We start from the raw sequence: 25,144 nt of genomic DNA, 5'->3' as shown, positions 1-25,144 counted from the left end.
GGGGAGCATTAAAATCTTTTCTGTTTTTGCATGTGAAAATTTTCTTCTATGATTTTTGTGTTTCCTTATGGTAAATTTGGCAAGATGGCCTCTGTGGCAGCGCAATCCCATTTAACACCACACATCCTGACTGACATTAACCTTACATTGTAATGCAGAGGGTGACTGTTTTACTGATTTGGAGAAGGTCAGTGAAAGAGATGTCAGCATAAGTAACATAATTAATGTTATATGAAAAAGAAATGTGTTCTGTTTTTAATAAGATTAAATTATTGCTTCATTAGGGTTTTTTTGACAGATGATCAACCTGCCTTGTTGAGCTTCACTGGGAGGCGAGGCTAGCAGCCGTTGCCTCTTCTGAATTTGATGACTCCGAAACGGTAAGCCAATAGAAACGCGAAGCTGAGATTTATTTGTTCTCGCAGCTCCTGACATGAGGAAACATCCCACTGAGTATTGTCAGATGTCGTATTGAGGCCATGCATTATTTTTTGGTTGTGTATAAGTAAACATATCACTTCTTATCTGTAGACAGATTGACTCTCAATGTCAGTATGGAGACTTAGAAACTAAAGTGACTGATGTTGTGGCTCATCTGTAACTGTGACACAACCATGGACAGAGGCTCAAAACATTTCACAGTTTGTCACATTCTGACCTGGGGACAAAATAGATGCAGCATGTAGAATTTTCCTTAGTTAAATTCAGAATCTTTTCACCAAGATAACATTTGGGGCATTAAAACAAAAGGGACTGAACTTTTCTATTTGTGCTGGTGGCTTTATTGTGGAAAAAATATATAAGAATGATGCATTTTTAGAAAAGATTCAGGATTAATTTTAAAATGTATTCCACTTGTTATATGTCAAGGGCAATAATACATTACATACTGTATGAAATGAGCTGTCTGTTTTTTTTAATTTTTATTGAGTGTAAATATATTAAGAATTAACTGGGATGAAGGTAATGATTTATGTTTTTGTTGGGATTTCCAATCTCTACAAATTTTGCTTTGGAGAAATCCTCCTGAATTCATGGTGCACAATGTTTGCTATTCATGCTGGGTTCCAGTCACCTTAGCTGCTAAGTTGACCTCAATTATGTCTCTATTAAAATAGAAATTTCAAAGTGAATGAAAAGAGATGAAATGTCATTCTGTAACCTTGGCCATGAATTATATTGTCTATAAAATATATTTTCAATAACATTAGCTGCTAACTTTGGCCATCACAAACCTAATGTTTACATAAAAAATGTCACTATTTCAAATGAAGCAATAATAGTTTCTTTACCTTCCAGTGTTTCCTAAAAAAAGGAAAACTTAGTATGGTAAAAAGAAGAAATAGACAAACATGATTCTAAAGATAGGGCACGATGATAACATGTCAGAACATAACATTAGCTGCTAACTTTGGCCAGCACAAACCTCAGAGTAAAAAGGTAAACAGTATATCCATGGATGAACTATACTAACAGGATTATTATTATTAAGACCAGTTTACATAGGCTTTGAAGTTGTTTTTTTCTTCATTTGTTTTTAAGTTTAATACACATGTTCATCGAAGTATTAAGTATTCACAAAGGTTAAAATCTCTCCCTGTTTCCTGTCCTCATGTCTCAGCGCCTCCCACAAAAGAAAATATGCAGCATCCTTTTCTCTGAGCCATCACCTGAATCAGTGTCAGTTTCTGTTTTTTTGGTTCAGTTCTTTCAGTCTCAGTTCAGTCTTCTCATTCTCAGTTTACATTTATAGTTTACATTTCTCATTAATTGGTTTCGTTTAACATTCAGTGGTTTTTTTTTGTTTTTTTTACTTGCAAACATTTTGGCCCTAAATTACCTGCAGAGATAAACCCTGTAGTGATAATGCTCTTAAACACAGGGACATGACCGAAGTGGCTGAAAACCGCTCTGGTGTTTTGTCTACAGCTTTTCAGATTAGCAGGAGGGATGTTCATCTTGTTCTGTGTAATCATCCAAACAACGACAATGATTCACTATTCACCTCTCAGTCCCCCTGCAGAAGCCCTGCAGCCTGCCTGAGAGCTGATCAGACCAATTAGATAGAGAGGGACGGGGTGTTATCATCCTAAATCCTGGTTCCTGGTTCAATGATTTTAAATTTTATTGTTGTGACTTTTTTTTCTTTGTCTCTAGTCTGTATAACTTGTCTAAAAATAGATTTTGATAACTTAATACCCTGCCGAGGCCCAGTCAGAGACACCGCTGGTAGCTATGGGGGCCCTCTGCCTCCCCCTCTTGGTAGAAATGGTTCTGTCCAGCCTGCAGTTTGTGGTGTTCCTTGTGTCCATAACTCAGGTGAAAGTCATCAGTAATCAGCTCTCAGGTACACGGGGTTTCCCAGAGAGAAGTCTTCCTCTGCATTTCCTCACTACAATATCATCATTAAAGTCATGTTAACAGTAATATTCAATCCAAACCACGATTTCAAAATAACTTCAACACCTAGTTTACAAAGATTGGGATTAATAGCGCAACAAATTTAATTTGGTTGCCTGTTGCATATTTGCATTTGGCCATATTTGTGATAGATGTTAAAACAGTGTTTGCAATCAGTGGTTTTTAGTGATCCTACTGGTTTTTTTTTTTTTGGGCATTTTGATACCTCCATTAAATAAGTTTGAAAACTTAATGTCAGTTAAAACACTAAGTCACTGATGTGTAATTAACAGGTGGGGACCTGCACTTTTTGTTGCCAGGCCTTCAACGTTATTTCAGGCCCCGCCATGGAGACAGGCTCTCTGCTGGAGGCTGCAGATGTTTGTTTCTAAGACTCATTTCTTCTTGTTTGACATCAGTTAGGCCTAAACCGAGCACCCTCACACCTGGGAGTTCCTCTAGCATGAGATGTACTGTATATTATGTACATTTGTTTTCACACATAGGCTAATAACTCATTTTGGTAGAAAATTTATAAAATGCCTTAAATGCATATTTAATGATTATTACACAAATATTGTTCTTATTATCGTTATCATTATTATTAGTAGTAGTAGTAGTAGCTTATAGCCTATTACTTTGTCACTTAAACAGTGGCTGGACACTATATATTTGTGGTTCTGTATTGACACACATATGAGGTGCCTCTTTTTATCAAGTTATATCAATACACTCGTGCTACACTTCATTTCATTAGCCTTTTAACATTGTCCCAATTTACCTGAAACATGCTGTCAGAAAGAAAAAGTCGTAATTTAAAAAATGTAAACATAATTTCAAAACAATATGTTTATTTTTGTACAATATTACATAATACATGTTTGTAAATCATTTATAGTTACAGTATATTAGTCATTCAAATGTTATACCCTCATATTAAAACCAAGCTGAAGCACATGTCATTTCTCTTACCTCCTGCTTTTTGGGGTACACTTCCTGTTTGATGCTGACCCCCCCCCCATGTGACGTCACAGTGACTTTGGCCATGTGCCTCCACAGCAAAGTCACAGCCATAGACTCTATATAAAAACTGGTCACAGCCCAATTGCTTTGACTTTAAACTCATCAGGGCAGAAGTTTTCTTATTCTGTCCCAAATTACCTGATGTCCCAGTATACCTGAATTCACCCAGCAATAGTTTATTTCACTCACCAGGTTGAACCAGCACTGAGGGTGGGGGTGGGTGAGGGTGGGTGGGTGGGGGTCTGCCTTTCTCATGGGAAGGGGGGAAATGGCGCGACATTTACAGCTTTACTACCTGTTGAAGCTGGGAGTGAGTGGTGTGTTACCGGCAGGAGACACTTCCCAGCTGACCCTCGGTTACACCCCCATTAAACAGCTTGTCACTAAACACCAAGGTAAGAGCGGGAACATGTGACGTCACGCACGGCTTGAACTTTATATCAGTGTGAAATGTAATAACTTCACATTTAATCTAGAAATCTGGCTTTAAAAACCGACCAGTGACTCATAGTAATCATAATAATAATAATAATAAGTTATAGTTGTTTTTTTGGGGGGGGGGGGGGGGGGGGTCTAAAAGGTCACCGCGTGGTGCCTTTCATCCTCACGTGTGGCAGCACGAGTCCACACCTGAGACACGTGCCGGGAAACAATGAATGGACACGCGATCGTTTTTTTTCTCCTTTTGTTTATTTACAAACGACAAAATAAATTAAGGTGCAAAAATACTTCATACAGAGGCGGCAGCGCCCGGTGCGACCAGCACAGATGTGCAGCTATCTACAGATGTGCAGCGATCTACAGATGTGCAGTTATCTACAGATGTGCAGTTATCTACAGACCTGCAGTTATCTACAGATGTGCAGTTATCTACAGATGTGCAGCGATCTACAGATGTGCAGCGATCTACAGATGTGCAGTTATCTACAGATGTGCAGTTATCTACAGATGTGCAGCTATCTACAGATGTGCAGTTATCTACAGATGTGCAGTTATCTACAGACCTGCAGTTATCTACAGATGTGCAGCTATCTACAGATGTGCAGTTATCTACAGATGTGCAGCTATCTACAGATGTGCAGCGATCTACAGATGTGCAGCTATCTACAGATGTGCAGTTATCTACAGATGTGCAGTTATCTACAGACCTGCAGTTATCTACAGATGTGCAGTTATCTACAGATGTGCAGCTATCTACAGACGTGCCAGGACTGACGGGGACACAGGGCCCGGGGTCTTCCATTGCACGAAAGCAGGTCCTTGTAGAAAGACGATGAGCGTATCCTGCCGTGTGAATGTGAGTCAGCGTGTTAGAGTCATTCAGAGTTGTGCCTCTTTCAGGGCCAGGGCCTCCACAGAGACCGGCTGGGCGGGAGGCCCGGGGCCGGGCTCTGTTTGCTGGCTCTGCTCGCCGCTTTGTGTGGATGCTGTGGAGCCGCGGGGGAGCGACGCGGTCCTCCTCGGCTCTGAACGCAGCTGGCCACGTTTGAGGCGGCCGTGCACAGTCTGTGTCCGGACCTGCTCATCAGCATCTGAAGAATAGATCTGGACGTCCTGCGGAGAAGCAGAGAGCTGGAGGAGGAGCGGGCCTCGGTTCTCCCCTGGACCCCTGCAGAGTCAGAGTCTGGACGGGCGAAGCGAGCCGCAAAAGATGCGTCCAGCGCGGCTCCGAGCCACAGGCCTTTCCCCTCCGGGCCCAGGAACTGCGCGGCTCTCTGCAGGCAGGTGGAGAAGCCGTCTTGGAAGGAGTGCCTCCGGCCTCCGCCACCACCTCCAGCTATCGTCGTGTCCTCTTTGGCGGTGTTCTGGAGGAAGAGCACCGTGTGTTCGAGTATCTCAGCCTTCTCCACCCTGCGCTGAGTCTCCTCCTAGGACACAAACGAAGGGTTAATAAAGAAGGTCTAGTCCCCACTGAAACATCTTTGACCGTGTAGGCTGGAGCCATGTGGCCTTTACCTGCCGCTGGAGCAGGAGCGTCTTGAGGCTCTCCAGGCTGCGGTTCATTCTCTCTCTTCGACGTCTCTCCACCTGAGGTTTGAGGCTCTGCGGGGAAACAGAAACGAGATAAGATTCATGAATTAAATGAGGCTGCGAAGTGAAATTGTTTCAGGCTTCTGCAGCATCCATGCTTCTGTCCCGCATAAAGAGAATATAATACATAATCATCTGTAATATTCCATGAAGGCATAAGTGATACAAGTACCTTCCTTTGGGCCTTTGCGTCCTGTGAATCCTGAGGTAGTTTCATGATTGCAGTCAAACACCTATCCAGCGGTCACCGCAGCTGGGTCAGTGTGTCAGTCAGGGCTGAAAGTGACCACACCGGCTTCAGTGAGGGGTTTTAAAGAGGGAGGTGGGCGTAACTTTAGGCCCCTCCCACTACCCTGGTCACAGACGTCATTTCACTCCGGTCACTAAACTTAATTGAACAAAGTTGTGTATGTCTGTAAAACATTCAGGAGCCTATTGTAAGTGGCCCTCCTCTCTGCTGGAGTCCTCCGCAGTTTGAGCTTTGGTCACATCAGAGGAAAAAGAGGCTGATATTGTTAAAACAGCGCGATAAAGTGGAGAATGTAAACAAATGAATTCTATTGATTTTTCTACTTCAAATTCCTTTTGCTTATTATCTGCTGTAATATAATAAGTCGCGGGAGCCTGAAGATGGACGCGGACTGAAAGACGCAAAAAACACGGAACCTCCACTCATCCACAGCCCACGTGCGGACGCCCCCCGCGGAGTGTAAGCGGCACGCGCCCGTGGAAGGTGTCGTCAGCTCGTGTGACTCTTATTTGCACGTGTGGGGGAAAACAACAAAACATCCGCCGTCACAGCGTGAACCCAGACACACGGCCGTGGGTGACTGAGGCCGTCATTCTGGATGCCGCAGCGGGACACGTCGGGTTTCAGGTCGCCCCAGGCCAAGGGTGGAAAAAAGGAGAGTGTAGCATTAAAACAAAAAAAAACCAAAAAAAACAGGGGAAATCGAAAACAGTTTAAATAAGTGTCACTTCAGTGATTAATTGATGCATAAGTTCTGTAAAATCTACCAGAAGGAAAATTTCCGGAGTGCGTAAAATCCTTTCTTTCATGCGAAACTGCAAATTATCAATAGTTTTTTATTGTGGATGTAAAACACAACCAAATAGAGAGCATCAGCGCAATTCGGTTAATCGATGATTCTGTTTAAAATGTGTCTCATAATCTACAAAGAATCTGCAGAGTCCGCTGAAAATGGCAACTCAGCGCCGCGCGTAAAATGAGCTTTTACGCACGGCTCCGCAAATAGCTGTGAAATAATGACATCGACACCAAATGGTGGCGAAGATGGGAGTTTTGAGAGGCAAACGCGTGGGAACCCGAAATCCGCCTCTCATCCAAACCCTCTTTGTTCTGATGTATCGATTCTAACAGGTAATAAAGTGGAAGTGGCGCTCCCTGCTCGCTTTTCCCATGAGAGAGAGCTGGAGGAGCCGCTCCCACGTTTGTCTGAACTGGTGCTGAAGGTTCGTTGCAACTTGCAAATACACATCTCAGACCAACCTGAACCAACTTGTGCTGTCCTCAGATACTCTTTTACTGCCACTTTTTCCAGCAGCATCAACAGCAGCACTTTTGTCAGGCGACAGGAATTTTCAAGGGACAAGCGTAACATCCATCATTTCACAGGCCGCTCTTCTAACGAGTGTGTTGCGTTACACTGACGCTCGTCACTAACCTGAAACGATTATTCTGAGTGTCTTACATGTGCGTGCGGGACCCTGAGAGCACACTTTGTAAATGAAGTGTCGGTTTTAACAGGTAATAAAGTGACGACGACGCCTCCTGCTCCACGTCCCCGCGATGAGAAAGAGCTGGAGGACACGGTCCCACTGTCACACTTTATCCGACATTTGGCAAATGTGCATCCACTGAACCTCCATTTACTGCGGGGCCGTTTGCCTCGCGCCCCCTGTGCCATCTTCACACTTTATCTTCACGCATGCTTCCTTACGGAGCCGGTTCGCTTTGCTGTGGTGGAGCAGGACCTCAGACCCTTCACTTAATCCATTATGAATAAAAGTCCTGCGATTAAAACAGCGCTGAGAGGAGTCAGCTGCCCCTGTGGACACTGAAGCTGTTTCTTTAGGTATTAAAAATCCTCCAAAAACACCAACAATATTAATGATTACAAAATTACATTCCAAAGGTAACCCAAGGTTAATATGAGGCCTCAGCAGTCTGAGACAAATTAGGTGGATATCTTCAAAAGCTCAGAAGAAAAACACTGTCTGTGGACTTTGTCCCCATCTGTTCCATTAGAGGGTAAGAAGTGATCTGCATGTGTGTCTTAAAACACACTAATGTACCCTGAGTGTGTTTTAAGACACACTCAGAACAAAAATGTGACCCTGTCTAAAGTAAAAGTCATGAAATTTTATCAGCTAAATAAAGTACCCCTGCAGAGAAGTTGCCCCTGTTACTGATAGAGTAGAATATCTGATATGATTGGATTATTAATAGGCTCATGCAACAGTGTGTAAGCAGCATTTTACTGAAGCTGCACCATGTGGAGCTCAAAGTGTGACAAGAGAAATCTTAGAGGATTAATGGGAGAAGACAGAGGAATGTGTTTATTATTCTTTATTAAGTTTCATGACTTTTCTCAAATTTTACCGATTTTGTAAAAATAATGGATAATTTGATCCATTTGTGTCTGAACAGTTATTTAAATGAAACCATTTCCAAAGTCTGAAAGGGAAATCAGTCAGTTCTCAACGATACATGAGAGGTCTCAAGCCTGAGGGCTGGAAACCACTGGTTTAATCTTAATATTGTGCTTATTTTATAATCTTATCATATTTTATGTACAATCTGCAAATGAACCAGTAATCTGTCCAACAAATGAAGTGGATCCAGAGGCGGGATGAGATGTGGTGAATCCTATGATCACATTTTACTGCTGATCTCGCAGAACATGTCCTGGTAACGTTTGCTGTCTTTTCACGGATGCGCGGGGGGGGGGGGGGGGGGGGGGGGGGGGGTCCAATCAAACCCTTTGATCTGCTCCACAGACACGTGCAGCGGCTCTGGCAGCACGCGACCGTGTCACACCTTGTCCCACCCCACTGAGAACAGCTCCACACCCGGCGGGCCACGCCACGGCTCCTCGGCCACAACCAGTCCGGCACACGCCAAACCTTAGTTTGGAAAGACTTGATTCTCCAAGAAAAACTTCAACTATCAAGTCACCGTTTGTCCAGGGAAGACGGGCTGAGTACGAAGCTCTCTGGCCCGAAATCATATCCATACAAGGACACATCACTGAGATGAGTAACTTGATGCCATCGATTCCCAACCAACGTCACCTTCGGCTTCAGGCTCCCAGGGGTCAGAGTCCTGCTCACTCACTCTCATCTTTTCATCAAGGACTATTTAACACCTGAAGTCTGATGGTCTGATGCGTGATTTGCATTTGTGTGAAAAGTGTGTGCGTGCGTGTGTGTGTGTGTGTGTGTGTGTGTGTGTGTGTGGGAACCTGGTGGCCCACTGTCCCCCACACACTTCTTTTCATGATGTTCTAGTTCTAACAGATAATAAAAGTGCAAATGGAGTTTCTCTGTCCTTTTCCCACGAGAAAGGGCCAGAATCCTGTTTCCCACGCTGTTTCACTTCAGTGAGCCGACATCACTGTAGAACAGTTACAAATGTAATTATATTAAATCAATTAAAATGATCATAATAATCCTCAATATAACATGTCATATATATCAGACTTAATGGTGTAGCCTCCTCTCCAGTTTGGATTTACGCGTAAGTGTAATTTCAGGTCAAACTCTTGCCCATAAATAAATCTGACCTCATCATTTATTCACGTTTCATTCTGGCGTGTGTTTAGATGTTTCCTCAGTCTTCATGTCGATCAGTGATCAAGCTGCTTCGACTCTTCTCACAGTGTGAAGAACTTCAAAGTGCTGCAGGAGGCGTGAAACTGACACCGGACACGCGTGGAAAACAAATGGAGAGTGAATCCTGATCACAGTGGAAACAAAGGCGGACAGGAGCAGGGCGGGTTGTCAGGGAGCTGAACTTTAGTGGCAAGTTATTTTAACGTGATCTTGTTATTTCTAATAGGAAGTTACATTATTATTTCACATTATATTATATTATTGTATGTTATATTATATATTAATTGCACAGCATTTCCAGTAATGAAATGATTTTGTCAGCTCTCTATAAGAGCAGAATAGGTGAATGGAAACATAGGTACATCCAGAAACTAATTACTTGTCAAATGGTTAAAATAGTTTCTTATTTAACACTTTGTGGTAAATCCGCTCTGCTCTGGACTTTATTCTCTTTTCTTTTCCAGCTGAGCGAATGAGGTGCGAACAGTTCTATCTCTGATGTCTCTGAAGTGAGGACTGCTGCTGAACTCTTCCACCTCATGGCCAGACTTCACACCTGCAGGCTGCAGCTCTGCAGGAAGCCGAGCTTCACACCTCAGACTCCAACTAAAAAGAGCTGTCAGAGGCAGCCAATACAAAGGGCCGGCAGCGGTTTGGATCAAAGGACCACTGACACCATCAAACCTCTTTTTAAGAAATCTTTTTATTATTTTTTCTATAAAAAAAGAATACAGCTCACCATAGGGAGACATCCAGAATAAATTAGTGTGCAAAATAGACAAGATATATATTTAAAGAGAATACAAGTTATATTGGACGCAGAGCCCACAGATGTCGCTCAGGCCAGCAGACATCATGGCACACAGGCTGTCTGGGGCTCTCCCAGCCTCCAACCCTGAGGTCCCACACCTGCAAATGTGACGGATGGACACTCAATCATTATCACCTTCAGTATCACGCTCTTGAATCATGATAGCAGGTGTAGCAGAGGGTTGTAGCAGTGCGTCTCCATCATACTCACCTCTGAACTCGCTGTTCAGTCCCGGCCGGACCGCTCCGCTCAGCCCCGTGATCCGGCTCACGTCTGTCCCGGTCCGGGAGAGTCCCTGTGCCTGTCAGCAGAGTAGATGGCTGCCCCACTGTCTGAGCTCATTCAGAGGCATTAAACAAGAGGAGTGAGTCAACCCTAACACACATACAGCACATGTACAAAGGAGATTTTTTACATTATTTACAGGCTTCGAGGTTGTGGGTGAAAACCAGCACTGACACGAGTTATCAAAGACCACTGTTTGCAAGACGACAACGCAGATGTTCTTTAAGGAACTATACAGGTGGCACCAGTGAATATCATTATAATGATAATAATATATATCACATTATTATGCGGCTGTCAGAGTCATTTAAAGTTCGCTTTCAGAGGTGACTGCCCGGTGATCAGGGCCAGGGCCTCCACACAGTCTGGCCGAGCGCGCAGCTCTGGGACGGGCTCGGTTTGCTCGCTCGACTCGCCGCACGGAACTCAAGCTGACTTTGTTCCTGAGGCTGTTGGGGAACTCTGGGAAAGCCTTTCTGGACAGGACGTTGGTAGGGATGAACAAAACTGTTCACAGCAAAGGCTGGTGTGTGCAGTCTGTGCTTAGACTTTTGCCTAAGCATCCGAAGAATGGACTTTGTCTGTGGCAGAGAGCTGGAGGAGGAGCGGGCCTCGGTTCTCCCCTGGACCCCTGCAGAGTCAGAGTCTGGACGGGCGAAGCGAGCCGCAAAAGATGCGTCCAGCGCGGCTCCGAGCCACAGGCCTTTCCCCTCCGGGCCCAGGAACTGCGCGGCTCTCTGCAGGCAGGTGGAGAAGCCGTCTTGGAAGGAGTGCCTCCGGCCTCCGCCACCACCTCCAGCTATCGTCGTGTCCTCTTTGGCGGTGTTCTGGAGGAAGAGCACCGTGTGTTCGAGGATCTCAGCCTTCTCCACCCTGCGCTGAGTCCCACCCTGCAGGAAAGCATCAGTATGAGTCAGCTGGCTGCAGTAAGACGTCTGAATGGTCCATAATAATCATCTGCTGTCAGTTTTCATTCGAAGCTCATGTCAGTTATAATGGCGGGGTGGAAGAATCTTAGAAATCTTAACATGTTTTCATTTTACTATCTGAATATCAATGTGTCCAAATCCCCACATCTCTTATATTTGGTAAGATGTTCTCACAGTGGGTCAATAGACTTAGTTTGCAACATAATATTTGGTCCTTGAGATGTGAGGCAGTTCATGATTCTACCTCATACAATACAAGAAAATAAATTCAGATTTCAAATAGAAACCACACGGTCGCTTCTCAAAACATCTACAAGTGCATCAAAGGTTTTTGTTTTGTTTTTACCAGTGGCTGTGGCTCCTGCAGCAGCATGGATCTCAGACACTCCAGACTGCGGTTCATCCTCTCCCTTCGACGTTTTTCCACCTGAGATTTTATGAACTAGAAGGAAAAAAAAGAAACCATCATGGAGTTGACCTAAATTATACAGTAGAGGGCTGTTCAGTTTAATTTATTCTGATTTAAAGGTTTAAAAGTGAGGTCAGTGTTGTAGGATATATTATTGTATGTTTGACCAGATGGTTCCAACTCAAATCTAAAACTGTGTAATTTTGCTTCAACTTGAACCAAAGTAAGAACAGCAGCTGTTGAGTCTTATCTTACCTTTCTGTCGTGTGTCGCATCCTCCGTTTCCTGTAGCAGTTTCATAGCGGCCGATGGTCCGATGCTGTGTCAGAGACGCTCCCCACAGTCCGCAGCTGGTCAGGTACTGAGGCTCCTGTCTCACGACGCCTCTTTTACCTCCTCCGTGCAAGGCCCCTCACACTCCTCCCACCGTACCACCCAAGTTTTACACTCCGCCCCCGCCCCTCCTCTGTCCCATCAGTCAGTAATATTGACCATTTTAAATCAAATGTATTTATGATAGCATGAATAGTATGAAACCTTACACATCACATGCAAACCTGTGCGTAAAAACCCATGCGTAAAATTACAGGAAAATACAGGCGTTTTTTCCAGGATCAGGATAATGTGGAAAAGCATTTGACTTTAAAGCATCTTCCGCTGCCTCCCCTGATGCAGAGGAGAGAGACGCTTCTAGTTCCCAAGGACTGTTACAACGTTATAATCAAGAAAATTACAGTGTTATTGTTATAATATTATTATAACCGTAATTATTTTAGTTTTCATGGGTATTTCCGCTCTAAAATGAGCTTTGGTGTTGACATAAGCTCTTCTGAGAGGATTTTCAGTTTCCCCGCGGTATAATCAGTAATTAGTTGTGGCTTGTGGTCAACGTCTCTTTTGCATGTTTCTTTATCTCTGTTGAATGTTTCTTTCTTTTTCTGTTTCTATTAATAGGCGACCAGCTGTGCGCTCACTTACCGGCAAGTGCCGACTCTTTGACCGTCCACGCTTGACGCCTTTGCGTGTGTCGGTGGGTCTGCAGGCTGAAGGTGTGACTGTGGGGAACACTTTCATTCACACCTCTGTGCCACAATTGGCCACGCGTGTCATTTGGGGCCGCAGTTGTTCAGCATTTGCTCGTGAAAAGCCTTTGATGCTTCCTGGCCACCGTGGGAAAGATGAGTGACAGTGACGACCCACAGGTGACGACTTTTCGCGCTAACATTTGAACCAGTGGGCCCCAAACTGCAGACCGTGGGGCCTCCGGGGCCCTCCGCTGATGCTGATGAATTATAGCTGAGGCACACAGCAGCCTCATCTCAGAGAAACCGTTTGGTTCAAGGAGTGGTCTGTTCAGTTCACTGCCAAAAGTTTCCACGTTTCCAAAGAGGAGCTGGTTTTATTTGGTCAGTAGAAGTTCGTTGTTCATACTGATTTTTTCTCATTATTTGGATTCTGTGTCTGAACAGCCAGATTGCTGCAAGCGTCACGGAGAACTTGCCAGACTGACTTCATGAAGTCGAGATCAGGTCACAGTGGGGGTCAGACCGCCTGCTGCAGGACTCCTTGTTCTTCTTGTCTCTGAAGGTCGTGCTTCTATATCTCTGGCTGTGTGTTGTCCTGAATGAAGTTGGGACTTCAGAGGTCTCCCTGGTGGTACTGCACGATGGACAAAGAATTTAAACACTGTATGAGAGAAGTATCAGTTCATCCAAATACAGCCTTGCATATAAAAACACCAACACCTCTTTCCAGAAAAACATCCCCATAACTATTGCTGTTTCAGGGACTCTGTGGTTTATGGTAATTGTATTAAAACTTCTTAGGTTTACTTATTAAGTTTGGATTCTAACTAACAACTATGTGGCAGTATTTATTAGTGAATGTGTGCTGTTCTATTTTGTGCATATTTATTGTGCTGTTTGAATGACATCTCTTCTTATCCTTTAATCAGTTTGCCTTTTTAACATCTGGCCAAGGAGAAAAGATGATCGTTTACCTTTTGGGCTGTAACCTTTGCTCATTTACATCTCTATTTTTCACTGTTCATCACTGTCTTAAGAACATGTTTGCATGTTGAGACTAGATTTTGACACAGAAATGCTCCAGTCAGCACTCTCAGGTGATTATGCAGAACCCTCCTTGGTCAATATTTAGCTTATTTATGTGTGATTCAGTAGCTGATTTGAGTCTTTTGGGCCGTTTCCCCACTTTCCTCAATTCTTAGTCCAACCTTGTCCAAATACACCCAATAATACAATAACATGCACTTCAGTTTTAATTGGATTTACCGAAGTAAATTGGCTGAGTAACATATTATGAAGATGCATTACTGTTCATTTCTAAATTTCATTTTAGCTCTGATAAATTTAATTCCATTCACTTCTGTTGCACTGGGGCAAAGTGATGAAAAACCAAATCTATTCGATGTTAGATACCATTAGAGATGAAATGTTCGAGTCTATAAGTTGAGTCTAATTTTATCTATCGTGACCCCCTGAAATTAACATAAATGTCGTCCGATCACCAGCTGGTTGTGAATACAGAGAGTCTTTATTGTAAAAGAGGTAGAGAGAATACAGGTGTTTCACTGTACAGAAAAAAGACAGCACTGTTGATATACTCATTCAAACCATTAATATGGACTCAGGCACACTTCATTCATTTTACAGGGACACATAAGCCCAGTAGAAAAAAACCCCAACAAAACAGAGAAACAAACACACAAAATCTTTGGATTTTTCTCTATTGCCCTCTCATTCACTAAATGCATTCTCTCTTTCTGAGCTGTTAAAATGAAAATAGTTGTAGCACTAATAATAAAACAGCAATAATATTAATAATAATGATATAGTGTGCTAAAAACAATGATAATGAAGTCCTGACCCTCCCCATCCCCTTCCCAGCCACAAACACACCTCAGTAACATGTCAAAGGTAGTGGAAAACAAACCCTACAACCCCAATAGTAAAACCACACTTGCATGCACACAACACACACACACACACACACACACACACACACACACACACACACACACACACACACACACACACACACACACACACACACACACACACACACACACACACACACATTTTCACTCTACCATCCGTGCACTCAGCTAATCATACAAACGTAATAATGTGGCTGAGCGGTAAGAAATGAAAACAACGTACATTTAAAATAACCAAACCAAACAAACATACGAAAACAACTGCAGCCAAGTGGGAAGTGTGATATCATTCTTTCTGTCTTTTACGTCGTCAATCTTTCCGTCGCTGTCGTTCTGTTCCAGTGGGTGGGGCCATCAGTCAGAGTTTTCCGAGTGGTCGCTGTGGGGTGAGGTGCCAGATGGGGGTGAGTTTCGACCCTGCCAGTTCCCGTTTGCCTGAGAGATCGAAAGAAAAAGAAAGAGGAGAACAAATAAACAAAAGGACGTTAGGAGACATTTTACTTTGGTTATTGTGCCAGTTAACAGGACATCACTTGTGATTTTAGCCCCTTAACCACAAAGGATGTAAAACATTACTGCTAACTATTCTACACCTTCAACATGTGTGGTTTTTTTTCTGCGCAGCTACCTGTGACAGTTTATGTATGAATATCAACTTCAGAAAACTTGAAACTTATCTGAGGTATATAATCTATCACAATTAACACCACATCAGGTTTCGTTCTGTCAAAGTTAGGTTGTGCAGTTCACAGCAACTTGTCTTTGATGGTGTGTTAGGGTGCTTATTGGAATCATTAAAATCCAAGACCTTGAAGTTTCAAAAGCAAAATCTGGTTGTTTTTGGATTAATAAATTAGCCGAAAAGCAGCTGGCTGTTAACTCGTCGAACTTTAACACATCTGTGACTGTGACAGGGACCTCTCTGAAGCAGGTTTCAGGTCTCTCAGAGTTGATTTCCAACATGCAGTGTCAGACTAACACACACCAGAAATAAAAACAGATGAAACGTAAGAAATGTTAAATAACAAAAAACATTCAAACAGATAGAAAACTAGAGAAAACAGTCAAAAGACAATGACAAATAAAATATTTGAATAAAACGTTTTAAAACATGACTACAATAACAGAAATGAATAAACATAATAAGTAATGGTTTTGAAATATTCTAGTCACAGCGAGGCCACAATTAGGTTTTAAGTTTGCCTTTCGTGGGGTTTGTTGACAGAAACCAGCCTCATCATTTAAATGTGCGTTTAACTTCTTCAGAAGTGGTGTTAAGTTACCTGTATTCCCATTTGGTAGGTGGACTGCTCGCCATTGACCGATGGAACCCCAAGGAACAGGTCAGCTGATCCGGACAGAGAGAAGGACCCAGACCCTGAAGAAAAACAAACACCAGACAGCAACCTCAGTACTGATAAGATTTACACATACACATTAATAGTCCTGTTTTTTTTAGTACGATGCTTAACATATACATATTGACTTTGGTGAAAAATATGGAGAAAAAAAAGTGAAACAACTCCTGCAATTAAGAAACTAAAGCAAAGTTAATTACACAGCAGACCTGATCAAAAACACATGAACATTTAGATCAATATTTCAGCTGCAAAACGAGTTTGTTCAGTATGCTCTTTCTTTATGAACACAGAGTTCATAAAACCTCAAGTCATACATTGAGTTCATAAGCACAGCTCATCCAGATTGTCAACAGGTGCTGGGTGGAGGCAAACTGAATCTGAGAAGGGTGGAACTAACAACATTTTTTACTGCTGCAAGGCAAATAGTTTCATATTGTGGCATTCGTTCTCTGGAAGTACCTGTGGAGTTGGGAGTGTGCGGGGAATCATCGCCCTGTCTGGCCCCTAAGGCGGTCTTCATGGCATAGAGGTTGGCCTCCTCTTGGAATTTGCCAATGTTTTTCTTGTAGCGGATTCTTTTGTTGCCAAACCAGTTAGAGACCTGGTAGCAAAAGACAAAGACACATGTTCAGTATAAACTCTTTTGTAGTTGTTAATCTTTAAAAATGACCAATTTGTAACACTGAGCAGCAGATTCAAATGCAGAGACTTGTTTTAACATTATCTTTCTGAGGAATTATAAATTGTTTGTACAGATACCAACTGTTTACTGGCACAGGAAACTCAACTACACACTCAAGTGCTTGTTCCTACAAGTACAGAACACTTACCTGAGAGACGGTGATTCCACACTGTTTGGCAAGTTCCTCTTTGGCTTCTTCACTGGGGTAAGGGTTGGACAGATGGGAATAGAAATACTCATTCAGGACCTCTGTGGCCTGTTTGCTGAAGTTACGCCTCTTGCGCCTGATAAAACACAAATAGGTGATGAGTGTTAAAAAAAAAAAAAACAAACATAAAAAAAAAAACAACCATGATTTTATTTTGTTAGGAGTAACATTTTTGTCACAGTTACCATTTGGTAACTGCAAACTCACACATGCAGGTCTAAATGGCTATTATGTTAACAGAATATGCTCCACAAAAAAAAACATCTGGAAATGTACATAGATTAAAATGAAGAAATGTCCACATAATGCCCACAGCAATTATTTTCACAATAATAAAAGATGGACTTTTAGTAGTTTCCTTCGAAAAGAAAAAAAAAATCCAACCACGCAACACACCCACCTGGCATCAAGGAAGCGGGACCTCAGGATCATGACTGCCTCACAAGTGCTCTGCTTCAGCTGAGTCTGGATCGAGCTGAACTTGCGGTGGATGATGGCCACCATGCGCTCTATCTCCCGCGGGGTCACAGGCCGCGTGCGTGACTGTTCCCTCAGCAGGTTCATCACATGGGTGGTGAACTCAGTGCACGCCTGGGTGGGGCAGGCAGAAGAAGGACAGACAGTGAAGAACAGATATGTGCAAAGGAGTGAAGCTATGCATCTTACTTTAGATCGGTTTGGTATGATTTATCAGTGTATTCTGATTTTTACTATTTTTGCTTTTGTAGAGCAGAAAATGTCACGTCACAACAAAACATTCTGAAAAGTGCCACCTGTTCAATCTAATTCATTCACGGGGTCTGTAAAAAATTCTACCTTTACCTTTTCAAAGTTTGTCATTTTCAGTTTCGTTTATGTTGTCAGAAATGTGTAAATTCAATTACACGACTACATCATATTAGGGAGTGTTTCAATTTTTTTCCTCCCTAATTACATACAGAATGGGGCAGATTATTAGAAACAACTCAGTATAAATAAATATACAGTATAAACACATAAAATTACTGAAGTGCATAATTTGTCCCACTGGTGAATTCAGCATCTAAATGCTCCATAAAGCCATTGGGAAAAGGTTTTATTTTGTGTTGCAGGAGAAATGTTGTGTATAATGCTAATGAGTATCATTATAATTGTGAATTTAATAGCAGATTTTAAAGGCATTTCGAATAACAAAACACATAAGGTCGTCAGTGTAGACAGGAATTTGTGTTGCTCTGATAATCTTAAAGACACCTCCTCTCATACACGATGTGGAGCTTACATCTGGTGTGTTCTGATCCGTAAAATGAGATCAAAAGTGTATTTACAAGCAAGAAAAGTTATGTGCTGTGAGCTCTAGACCTAACAAGCCAATGGATTACGCTTCTGGGGAGCAGCTTTAGTACAAGCAAGCGTGCACAGGCAATGTCAGCGCTCATCTCCTGTTGCGACACGATACCTGCTCATACTTCTCCAGCTCAGTGTGGTAGATACTGCGAATCTGGCTCAACTTGCTTTTGTAGTCGGAGTGCTCGAGCGAGCTGTCAGGTGACATCCCTCCTGAGCTGGTGGCTGCAGACACGGCAGCAGCAGCCCCGCCACCCTTCTCCGGACCCGCCACACCCTCTGCCAACAACATGTTGTCCAACCGCACCAGCTGAGGATCCTGGGGCTCCTCTTCCTGGGTGTTCCTCATTGACAGGCCTGTCAGTAAGACAAATGTCAGTGTCTACTGGTCTTGTTTGGGAAATATTGACTGAAAAAAGCAACTGTGTTAAGGTACATTACACTTGCATCCTGCGAATAAATGAATTCCCTCTACTGCCCATCCTATTAAATTGGAGCCTGTAAAACTAAAGAATTCAGGCTTGCGTTTCCTCTGACAGTGCATCTCCTGGGTTCACTTTTTAAACTCTGTCCTTCAAAAATTTGCATGGTCAGCCAACAGAAACACTGATGTGCTGTTTTTTGAAAATGGAAAAGTCAATATTTATCTGCTATTAACTTGTTTACTGAATCACTCTCATACACTCTTTACTGTTTGTAATTGCTCTGCACCATTTTTATTTATTGCCCATGACAGAGCATCCTGTTTTGGAGCAGAATGAGGGGCATTTTTGTTGAACTGAGTCAAGTTTAACAGCATCTTTGCAGGAAGCAGTTTTTAAATTTATGCTGTTAAAGAGTGGCCTGCCTTGTACAAGAAAGTATAAAAGAAAACAGTGTTTACAGCATGATTGAGATCAGGATTCGTGCAGGGTTGTTAATATAATCACATTTTTTTCAGTACTTCTCAGCAGAAATTATTTCTCTCTACCTAGAAACAGAAAAGTGGAGGGAAATTGATAGATGGATTACCCAATGAAAAAGGATTAGTTGATTTAATTTAAGCTTTTGATACATTTCAGCAATTGCCCATGATGAGATGATGATCTTCCTGCTTAGTGGCAGTTTTTGCTACAGGTCTGATGGTGCTGACTGTAACTCCATAGAAAAGAACTGAGCAGCCTCCTGCAGCAAAAAAATCCCACTTTTAATTTATATGAATTATAACCAACATTACTGCCTGTGCCATGCAAAAGAAAATATCTGAGACTTTTGTAAATGGAATTAAAGGCTTCTTAATACCTTTTACAGCCTTTTTGAGGAAACTGATCTCAGACTTTTAAAGACCTGCATAAACCCTGGAACTAATCAAGCAGCAAAGCAGCATTGCTGACCACCCCCTTACTTTTCTGTAACATAAACTCTTGCAAGGAGTTAACTATGCTTACCTCTAGTGCTGCACAGCTGTGAACCGAGCAGCAGTCTGTAACATATATTGTATTGCCCTGTATGCATTACATATCTGTTTGTCCAGCTGTTGGCTTTTAGAGTTTTAAATAATGGCTATCTAATGATGTTTATCTTTCTTTCAGTGTATTTTAGACAAAGAGAGTAAGGATATTGAGAGTTATTGACAACCAGTGACAAATTCCCTGTGTGTGTGTGTGTGTGTGTGTGTGTGTGTGTGTGTGTGTGTCTGACCAGTAAACTTATTTGATTTTATTGGCTTCTGATGACACAATGTCATCACAGTCTAATAATGCTGTAATAAGCCAGGAGCCAAAAAATAAATAAAATATTGCACAATTGCTAACACTGACAACACTAGCAGCTCTTAATAAATAACATGAACATACCAGTCTTTTCCTTGATCTCGCACAAAACACTGAACAACGCAGGTTTCATTCGGTGGCAGTTGAGTGCATGTTTCCTGTACATAAGAAGCACAACAACCTACGTGTAAACAAGGGCAGAGCAATATGCAAATCGACAAAAACATAAACACTAATAAGTGACGGTCCAACTACCTTTAGCAGGGCTAATTTAGCAAACGTTAGCTTCTGGCTAGCTATGAGCTAAGAGGACATATGTTCACTGACAAGCTGACTGTTTATGGTAGTCGGCACATTCTGTCGTATATTCATGTTTACGATATGACAATATTTTGACATGTACAAGAAAATGCAGTTTTAACGCTTAAATTAGCATTAGCTAACTGTTAGCTACCTATTATAGCTTTAGCTAGTTAGCCATGGTTAACGCAGCTTAGCAGGCTAACAATGGCTACGTTTTAGACCAAAGCTGCTAAAAGGAATACGTGTTTGTAAATGAGAGTAAAGAGATAATAAGCACTGGCTACAGTAATAGCAAATGAATCTGAACTGGTTTCAACAAAACAGCTTTTTTTTTCGTTAGCTACCGTGAGCTAATTTGTTCGCTGTTGGCTAAATTATCCAAACAATAGATTTAAGTTCAGGAAACTTTGCCACTACGAGTCGGAGTCGACAAAGCGGCAAAACAAAGAGCAGCCGCAGTGTCAATAACCTTAACAATCAAAAAAATCAAAGTTGTCACTAACTTTGCTTGTGCCTCGTCCAAACTTTGGTCGGTGATGGTCATTATTTGCTGCAGTATGTCACCTATATCTCTCCGGCTTTCGTGTCCGTTTTCTGTGCCTTCGAGGCCCGAGTCCCCTCCGTCGGGCCGGTGCTGGGAAGGTTGGTGAACCGAGTTGAGGGCATGCATCCCCGGGTGACCGCTCATGCCGACTCCCCGGCCGTTTGAGGGCCCATTGCCTGTCAGAGGCTGCTGCTGCAACATCTTCAGCGACGCACAGTGGCGACGACTGCTGCCCGACTGTGCTCACAGACACAACACGACCAGACCCGATGCATCGCACAAGGCAGGGGCCCCTAGCGACTGACAGGAAAAGGTACAAGCCATGTAAACACCGCAGCATAACAGACGGTGCTTTTGTGCTTATGCAACCACAACAACAACGACGCATCTGCACGCCCTGCATTTTCAGAATGCAGAAGTGTGTGTGTGTGTGTGTGTGTGTGTGTGTGTGTGAGAGAGAGAGAGAGAGAGAGAGAGAATACAAAGAAATAAGTTCTGAATAAATAAAACAGAGATTATGTGCTCTGTTGCCATCCTAGTTGTGCCAGGCCTATACAAATTACTTATTTCATTTCTGTGGTTTAATGTGATAATTCCACTTAAGACAGCGTCTTTCACTCTTTTTGAGTTGACTTCTCCTTTTAGCTGCAAGTCAACAGGATGTGAGCCAAAACCACAACAGTGTCAGAAAACTGTGCGCCTGTTTCAACATGTTGCAGTTGCTTCTGACAAAATCAAATGAGCAGCAGTTAAAGCAGCAGCTGCTTACAGCTGCGCTCACAGCTTTAACTTAATTTAAAATGATAAAAACCTTTGGCTGGGACCATACCTAGACTAACCAAATGCATGATGGGGGTTCCTTCTGCTTTTGGCAGTAATATTTCACAACAGCATGTCTTGTTAGATGTGGGCCAAATAAATAGGGGTGGGCTGTGGTAAGAGGAACAGGAAGAGAGGAGTCGAGAAAGAGAAGGTAGAAAGGCAGACAGCAAGGGCGAGAGCTTGTCACGTCGGCATGTGAAACCCTTCATAGCAGTTTTTTTTTCTTTATAAAGATATAGACAAGACAAGTGGCAAACCAAAAATGCTGTGCTCCGTCTGTGGTGACTTCAAGAGATGATGATTTGAAGGGACACATTTCAAAAGATAAAGGTAAGAAAGAAATCACTGAATTTATATTTATTGTATGATACAAAGATCAACATCTGTTGGCAAAACAACGAGGGATTATAACTTTCAACACAAATTAGTGAAACTTTTGGCGAAATATGCAACAGGAACCATCAATCAGCAACAAGAAGTTAACATCTCTGATCGCATTGTCACTCACAGTTGTTGCCATACAGCTTACAGGAATATGTTACTTATGGTTGGATTTTCAGCTTAAACATCTGTGGCCGACATGCTACAACCTGCCAAACTGGTTTCTCATACATTTCTTTGAAGGAGACAGACAGAGCTGCTCTATAGCACTCTTCATGTCTATCACAAGCCACTTCAGGATTGATATGCGGGATGTTTGCTGATTATTCTACTCAGAAGACAATGGAGTTCTCACTGTCTTTGACCTAAGATCTTTGACCTGTCTCTGTGTATCTTCCTCTCAGGGTTTGACAGTGAGATTAATGGACTGCACAGAGATCAAAGCTGAAATGGCTGACGAGGGGCTGCTGGAACCTCTCATCATCACTGAAGAGGGAGACATAACTGAGGGTGTCGCTGAAAGAGGAGCGGTGAGCAGTTCAGCTTTAACTGTACAGAGCTTCAGCGGAGAGTCGGCTCTGAAGAGGGAAGAGGAGCACACAAGGGAGGACGAAAATGAAGAAGCTACAGCGAGTAAAATGTGTTTAGTAGAGCAGAGCCAGAAAAAACAACAAACCAACACAGAGGACGAGCAGAGAGGAGAGGTTGTTGTGGATGAGGAGGATAAACCAGAGGAACCTGAGAACATGAATGACGGACAGAACAGTGGTAGTAAGAGTGAAGGGCAGACAGACGAAGCGATGAGGATTAATGAAAATCCGGAGAAACCCAGTGACACAGAGGATGAAAAGGTTACACAAAATGACCCTCAGCTGGACATAAAGAGGTTAAATTCATCTGAGCAACAACCTGAAGGGACACAGAGCCACGAGGAGGATCCAAAAAAGGTTTGTGGTTGTAGTGTTCTTGACTTTACCCACCAGCCACCATGTACCCTGTGAGAAAAACAATCTCATGGTGGAAAAACAGCAGGTATCATTTTGTTACTGAACATGTGGGAGTACGTAGGAGTCAAGTGAATTCTTCTGCTGTGCCAACAAACATTCTGTGCCACTCACTAAGAAACCTTTCCTCCCTCCCTCATTTTTTCTTTCTTTCTGCCACCTACCCACGTTTTCCCAGGCTCACCGGTTAACCCCTGACTTCCCGGAGTCACTGTACGAGTTGCTCTGCACTCTTCAGGAGGGAAGGCGGCTCAATGACCAGCGCTGCTCCTTCAGGCTGGAGAGTGGGGTCAGGAGGCGGAGGTGCCACTCTGAGCCCAACGCAACCAAACCAATCAACAGAGGTGGGAGTGCTTTGATGGGTCATAATGTGCTTTCAAGTAGATGAAACCGATGCAGCTGTTGCATTTGTTTCCATGTAGTGTTGCTGACTCATGTCGATCAAGCTGAAACAACATGAAACCAGTTCTCTATGACTCAAGGCTGTTTTGAAACGTGTGCGACCAGCACTTTTCCCTGACCACTGACCACTTAAAGCAAAAAGCTCTTTTCTCTCATTTCTCCACAGTCGTCTTTTCCTCCATGACTTCACTGCAGAAAGAGGAGTTTTTTGAGCTGGTGGCCACAGCTCAAGCCCGCCGGCTGGATGACCAGAGGGCACAGCTCGAGAGGTCACCACCGCCAAAAACAAAAGCCAGAAGTTTCAGAGGCAGCATAAGGCAGCTCTCTTTTGTAAAAAAGCCTGCACCAGTTCCAGTCCCTGCCCCACCTGTGCCTAAAGAGGATCTCTATAATATGATTCTCACAACACAAGTAAGCAATCTGAACTACTTTGCTTTGATGCTTTTTTAAGGTTTTGTCAGCCTCAGTTTCTTCTTGTAAGTGTACAGTCATGGCAGGAAGCATCTTGTGAAACTTCAGTATCATGTCAACTTATGTGATTTATTCAACTTTATACACAATTTCAGGCTTTTACTTTCCCACTTTCCTTCCACCCACAGGCCCAGGGCAGGCTGGAGGACCAGCGCAGCAGGGCTCCTGGTCCCATGGATGATGAGGACTTCTTCTCCCTGCTCCTGAGGGTCCAGGGAGGACGCATGGACGAGCAGAGGACTGAACTACCATGCCTCCTGCAAACCTGAGATGGAGAACAACAACAAAAACAAAAACTGTGGGGCTACTGTGGAAGCCGTTCCAGTATTGTAGCCTTTTTAGTTTTATTTACTGCTAACAGAGGGGTTCTGTTCACCCTGATGATGCTTTGTTTTAGGGAATTGTTACCCCTCTTGATGGTGTTGGTCACTGTTGAGCTGTGGCAATTGTAGCAAAAACGCTAATGTTTGAGCAACAGAGCTTTTAACATGACTTAGGCAATGTTCCTGATGAGATTGAGAAGTTTACTTCTAATAAGTTTATTTTCCATTCCTAGTAAATAAGATCAGTAGATATGCTTTCCTATTGCTAAACTTTGCGTTTTATTGGATGTCTGCAAAGAGTGGTTGAATGGTTTTATGTATGTTCCTGTTCTCAATGTGGAGGAGGCGGTCTACTGATCTCTGTTGTTCTCCTTTTTTGTACAGTTGACATTAAACACACCAGGAATGGCAGTAGGAGATAATAGCTCCAAGGCCACAGAGTGCTTGACTGTATATGGATAATCGTCCCCCAAAAATAAAAAAATAAAAAAAACCTGATCCATCTGCATTTATCCTTTTATTCCATTTGTCCAAAGTATTGTCAGGAAAAAAAGAGATTTAACACACACTGTAATGAGGATATCATTAGAGCGTGTATTCTTTCTTTTTTAAAATTTTTTTTATTTTACATATCAACACAGTGGTGTGTACATGCAAGAAGCGACACTAACTAGGATGTGTAAAACCTGTTCTGTTGTTTTCATTGTTCATCATCATTCATTTACTAAGGCACATTCCCACAAACTTGATAGTGTCTAATCTTTCTAAAAACATGCTGTTGCACATAAATCAGAACGTTCACACAGAAATAGATGAGCTTAACAGATAACAGATGAACCTGTTTACGGTAGGGAACAAATAAGACAA

General features: G+C 42.8%; 4 protein-coding genes across 6 annotated transcripts; 1 reads left to right on the top strand and 3 right to left on the bottom strand.

Moving 5' to 3' along the window:
• Positions 1-4,106: 4,106 nt before the first annotated feature.
• On the bottom strand, positions 4,107-5,769 carry LOC139613341 (transcription factor HES-2-like). 2 transcript variants are annotated; one of them, XR_011686729.1, is made up of 4 exons: positions 5,627-5,769; positions 5,380-5,466; positions 4,636-5,291; positions 4,107-4,221 (listed from the first exon to the last, which is right to left on the bottom strand). XR_011686729.1 is itself a non-coding variant. In XM_071469908.1 (3 exons), the coding sequence occupies exons 1-3, from the start codon at positions 5,669-5,671 to the stop codon at positions 4,761-4,763; spliced, it is 663 nt and encodes a 220-aa protein (XP_071326009.1). In that variant the 5' UTR covers positions 5,672-5,769; the 3' UTR covers positions 4,107-4,760. The 2 variants fall into 2 exon arrangements, 1 of the variants encoding a protein (XP_071326009.1); XM_071469908.1 differs by having other exon boundaries at positions 4,107-5,291.
• Positions 5,770-10,045: 4,276 nt separating this feature from the next.
• On the bottom strand, positions 10,046-12,136 carry LOC139613346 (uncharacterized). Of its 2 annotated transcripts, XR_011686730.1 has the most exons (4): positions 11,999-12,136; positions 11,681-11,776; positions 10,331-11,295; positions 10,046-10,218 (listed from the first exon to the last, which is right to left on the bottom strand). XR_011686730.1 is itself a non-coding variant. In XM_071469918.1 (3 exons), the coding sequence occupies exons 1-3, from the start codon at positions 12,041-12,043 to the stop codon at positions 10,747-10,749; spliced, it is 690 nt and encodes a 229-aa protein (XP_071326019.1). In that variant the 5' UTR covers positions 12,044-12,136; the 3' UTR covers positions 10,253-10,746. The 2 variants fall into 2 exon arrangements, 1 of the variants encoding a protein (XP_071326019.1); XM_071469918.1 differs by lacking the exon at positions 10,046-10,218 and having other exon boundaries at positions 10,253-11,295.
• Positions 12,137-14,277: 2,141 nt separating this feature from the next.
• Positions 14,278-21,174, bottom strand: pbx2 (pre-B-cell leukemia homeobox 2). The gene is made up of 8 exons (XM_071469484.1): positions 20,834-21,174; positions 20,112-20,185; positions 18,389-18,633; positions 17,351-17,541; positions 16,891-17,026; positions 16,520-16,661; positions 15,983-16,077; positions 14,278-15,134 (listed from the first exon to the last, which is right to left on the bottom strand). Exons 1-8 carry the CDS (start codon positions 21,073-21,075, stop codon positions 15,054-15,056), a joined length of 1,206 nt encoding a protein of 401 aa, XP_071325585.1. The 5' UTR covers positions 21,076-21,174; the 3' UTR covers positions 14,278-15,053.
• A 646-nt stretch (positions 21,175-21,820) lies between these two features.
• On the top strand, positions 21,821-24,775 carry LOC139613123 (G-protein-signaling modulator 1). The gene is made up of 5 exons (XM_071469485.1): positions 21,821-22,026; positions 22,482-23,024; positions 23,260-23,425; positions 23,650-23,894; positions 24,083-24,775. Exons 2-5 carry the CDS (start codon positions 22,500-22,502, stop codon positions 24,221-24,223), a joined length of 1,077 nt encoding a protein of 358 aa, XP_071325586.1. The 5' UTR covers positions 21,821-22,026; positions 22,482-22,499; the 3' UTR covers positions 24,224-24,775.
• Positions 24,776-25,144: the final 369 nt, after the last annotated feature.

The sequence above is a fragment of the Trachinotus anak genome, unplaced genomic scaffold (assembly GCF_046630095.1).
Source record: "Trachinotus anak isolate AG129_WGS33_773 ecotype Australia unplaced genomic scaffold, CSIRO_AGI_Tana_v1 ptg000032l, whole genome shotgun sequence".
Lineage (NCBI taxonomy): Eukaryota > Metazoa > Chordata > Actinopteri > Carangiformes > Carangidae > Trachinotus > Trachinotus anak.
This window is presented reverse-complemented; position numbering and strand designations above follow the sequence as displayed.

Coding starts and splice junctions, on each gene's coding strand:
- LOC139613346 (XM_071469918.1), bottom strand. CDS start 12,043: ATGAAACTGCTACAGGAAACGGAGGATGCGACACACGACAGAAAG. Junction 11,777..11,998: donor ATGCGACACACGACAGAAAG/GTAAGATAAGAC, acceptor TTTTCCTTCTAG/TTCATAAAATCTCAGGTGGA. Junction 11,296..11,680: donor TGCAGGAGCCACAGCCACTG/GTAAAAACAAAA, acceptor GCTTTCCTGCAG/GGTGGGACTCAGCGCAGGGT.
- LOC139613341 (XM_071469908.1), bottom strand. CDS start 5,671: ATGAAACTACCTCAGGATTCACAGGACGCAAAGGCCCAAAGGAAG. Junction 5,467..5,626: donor ACGCAAAGGCCCAAAGGAAG/GTACTTGTATCA, acceptor GTTTCCCCGCAG/AGCCTCAAACCTCAGGTGGA. Junction 5,292..5,379: donor CGCTCCTGCTCCAGCGGCAG/GTAAAGGCCACA, acceptor TTTGTGTCCTAG/GAGGAGACTCAGCGCAGGGT.
- pbx2 (XM_071469484.1), bottom strand. CDS start 21,075: ATGTTGCAGCAGCAGCCTCTGACAGGCAATGGGCCCTCAAACGGCCGG. Junction 16,662..16,890: donor GTGGAATCACCGTCTCTCAG/GTAAGTGTTCTG, acceptor TTTTGCTACCAG/GTCTCTAACTGGTTTGGCAA. Junction 15,135..15,982: donor CCTACCAAATGGGAATACAG/GTAACTTAACAC, acceptor TCGATCTCTCAG/GCAAACGGGAACTGGCAGGG.
- LOC139613123 (XM_071469485.1), top strand. CDS start 22,500: ATGGACTGCACAGAGATCAAAGCTGAAATGGCTGACGAGGGGCTGCTG. Junction 23,025..23,259: donor ACGAGGAGGATCCAAAAAAG/GTTTGTGGTTGT, acceptor ACGTTTTCCCAG/GCTCACCGGTTAACCCCTGA. Junction 23,426..23,649: donor AACCAAACCAATCAACAGAG/GTGGGAGTGCTT, acceptor ATTTCTCCACAG/TCGTCTTTTCCTCCATGACT.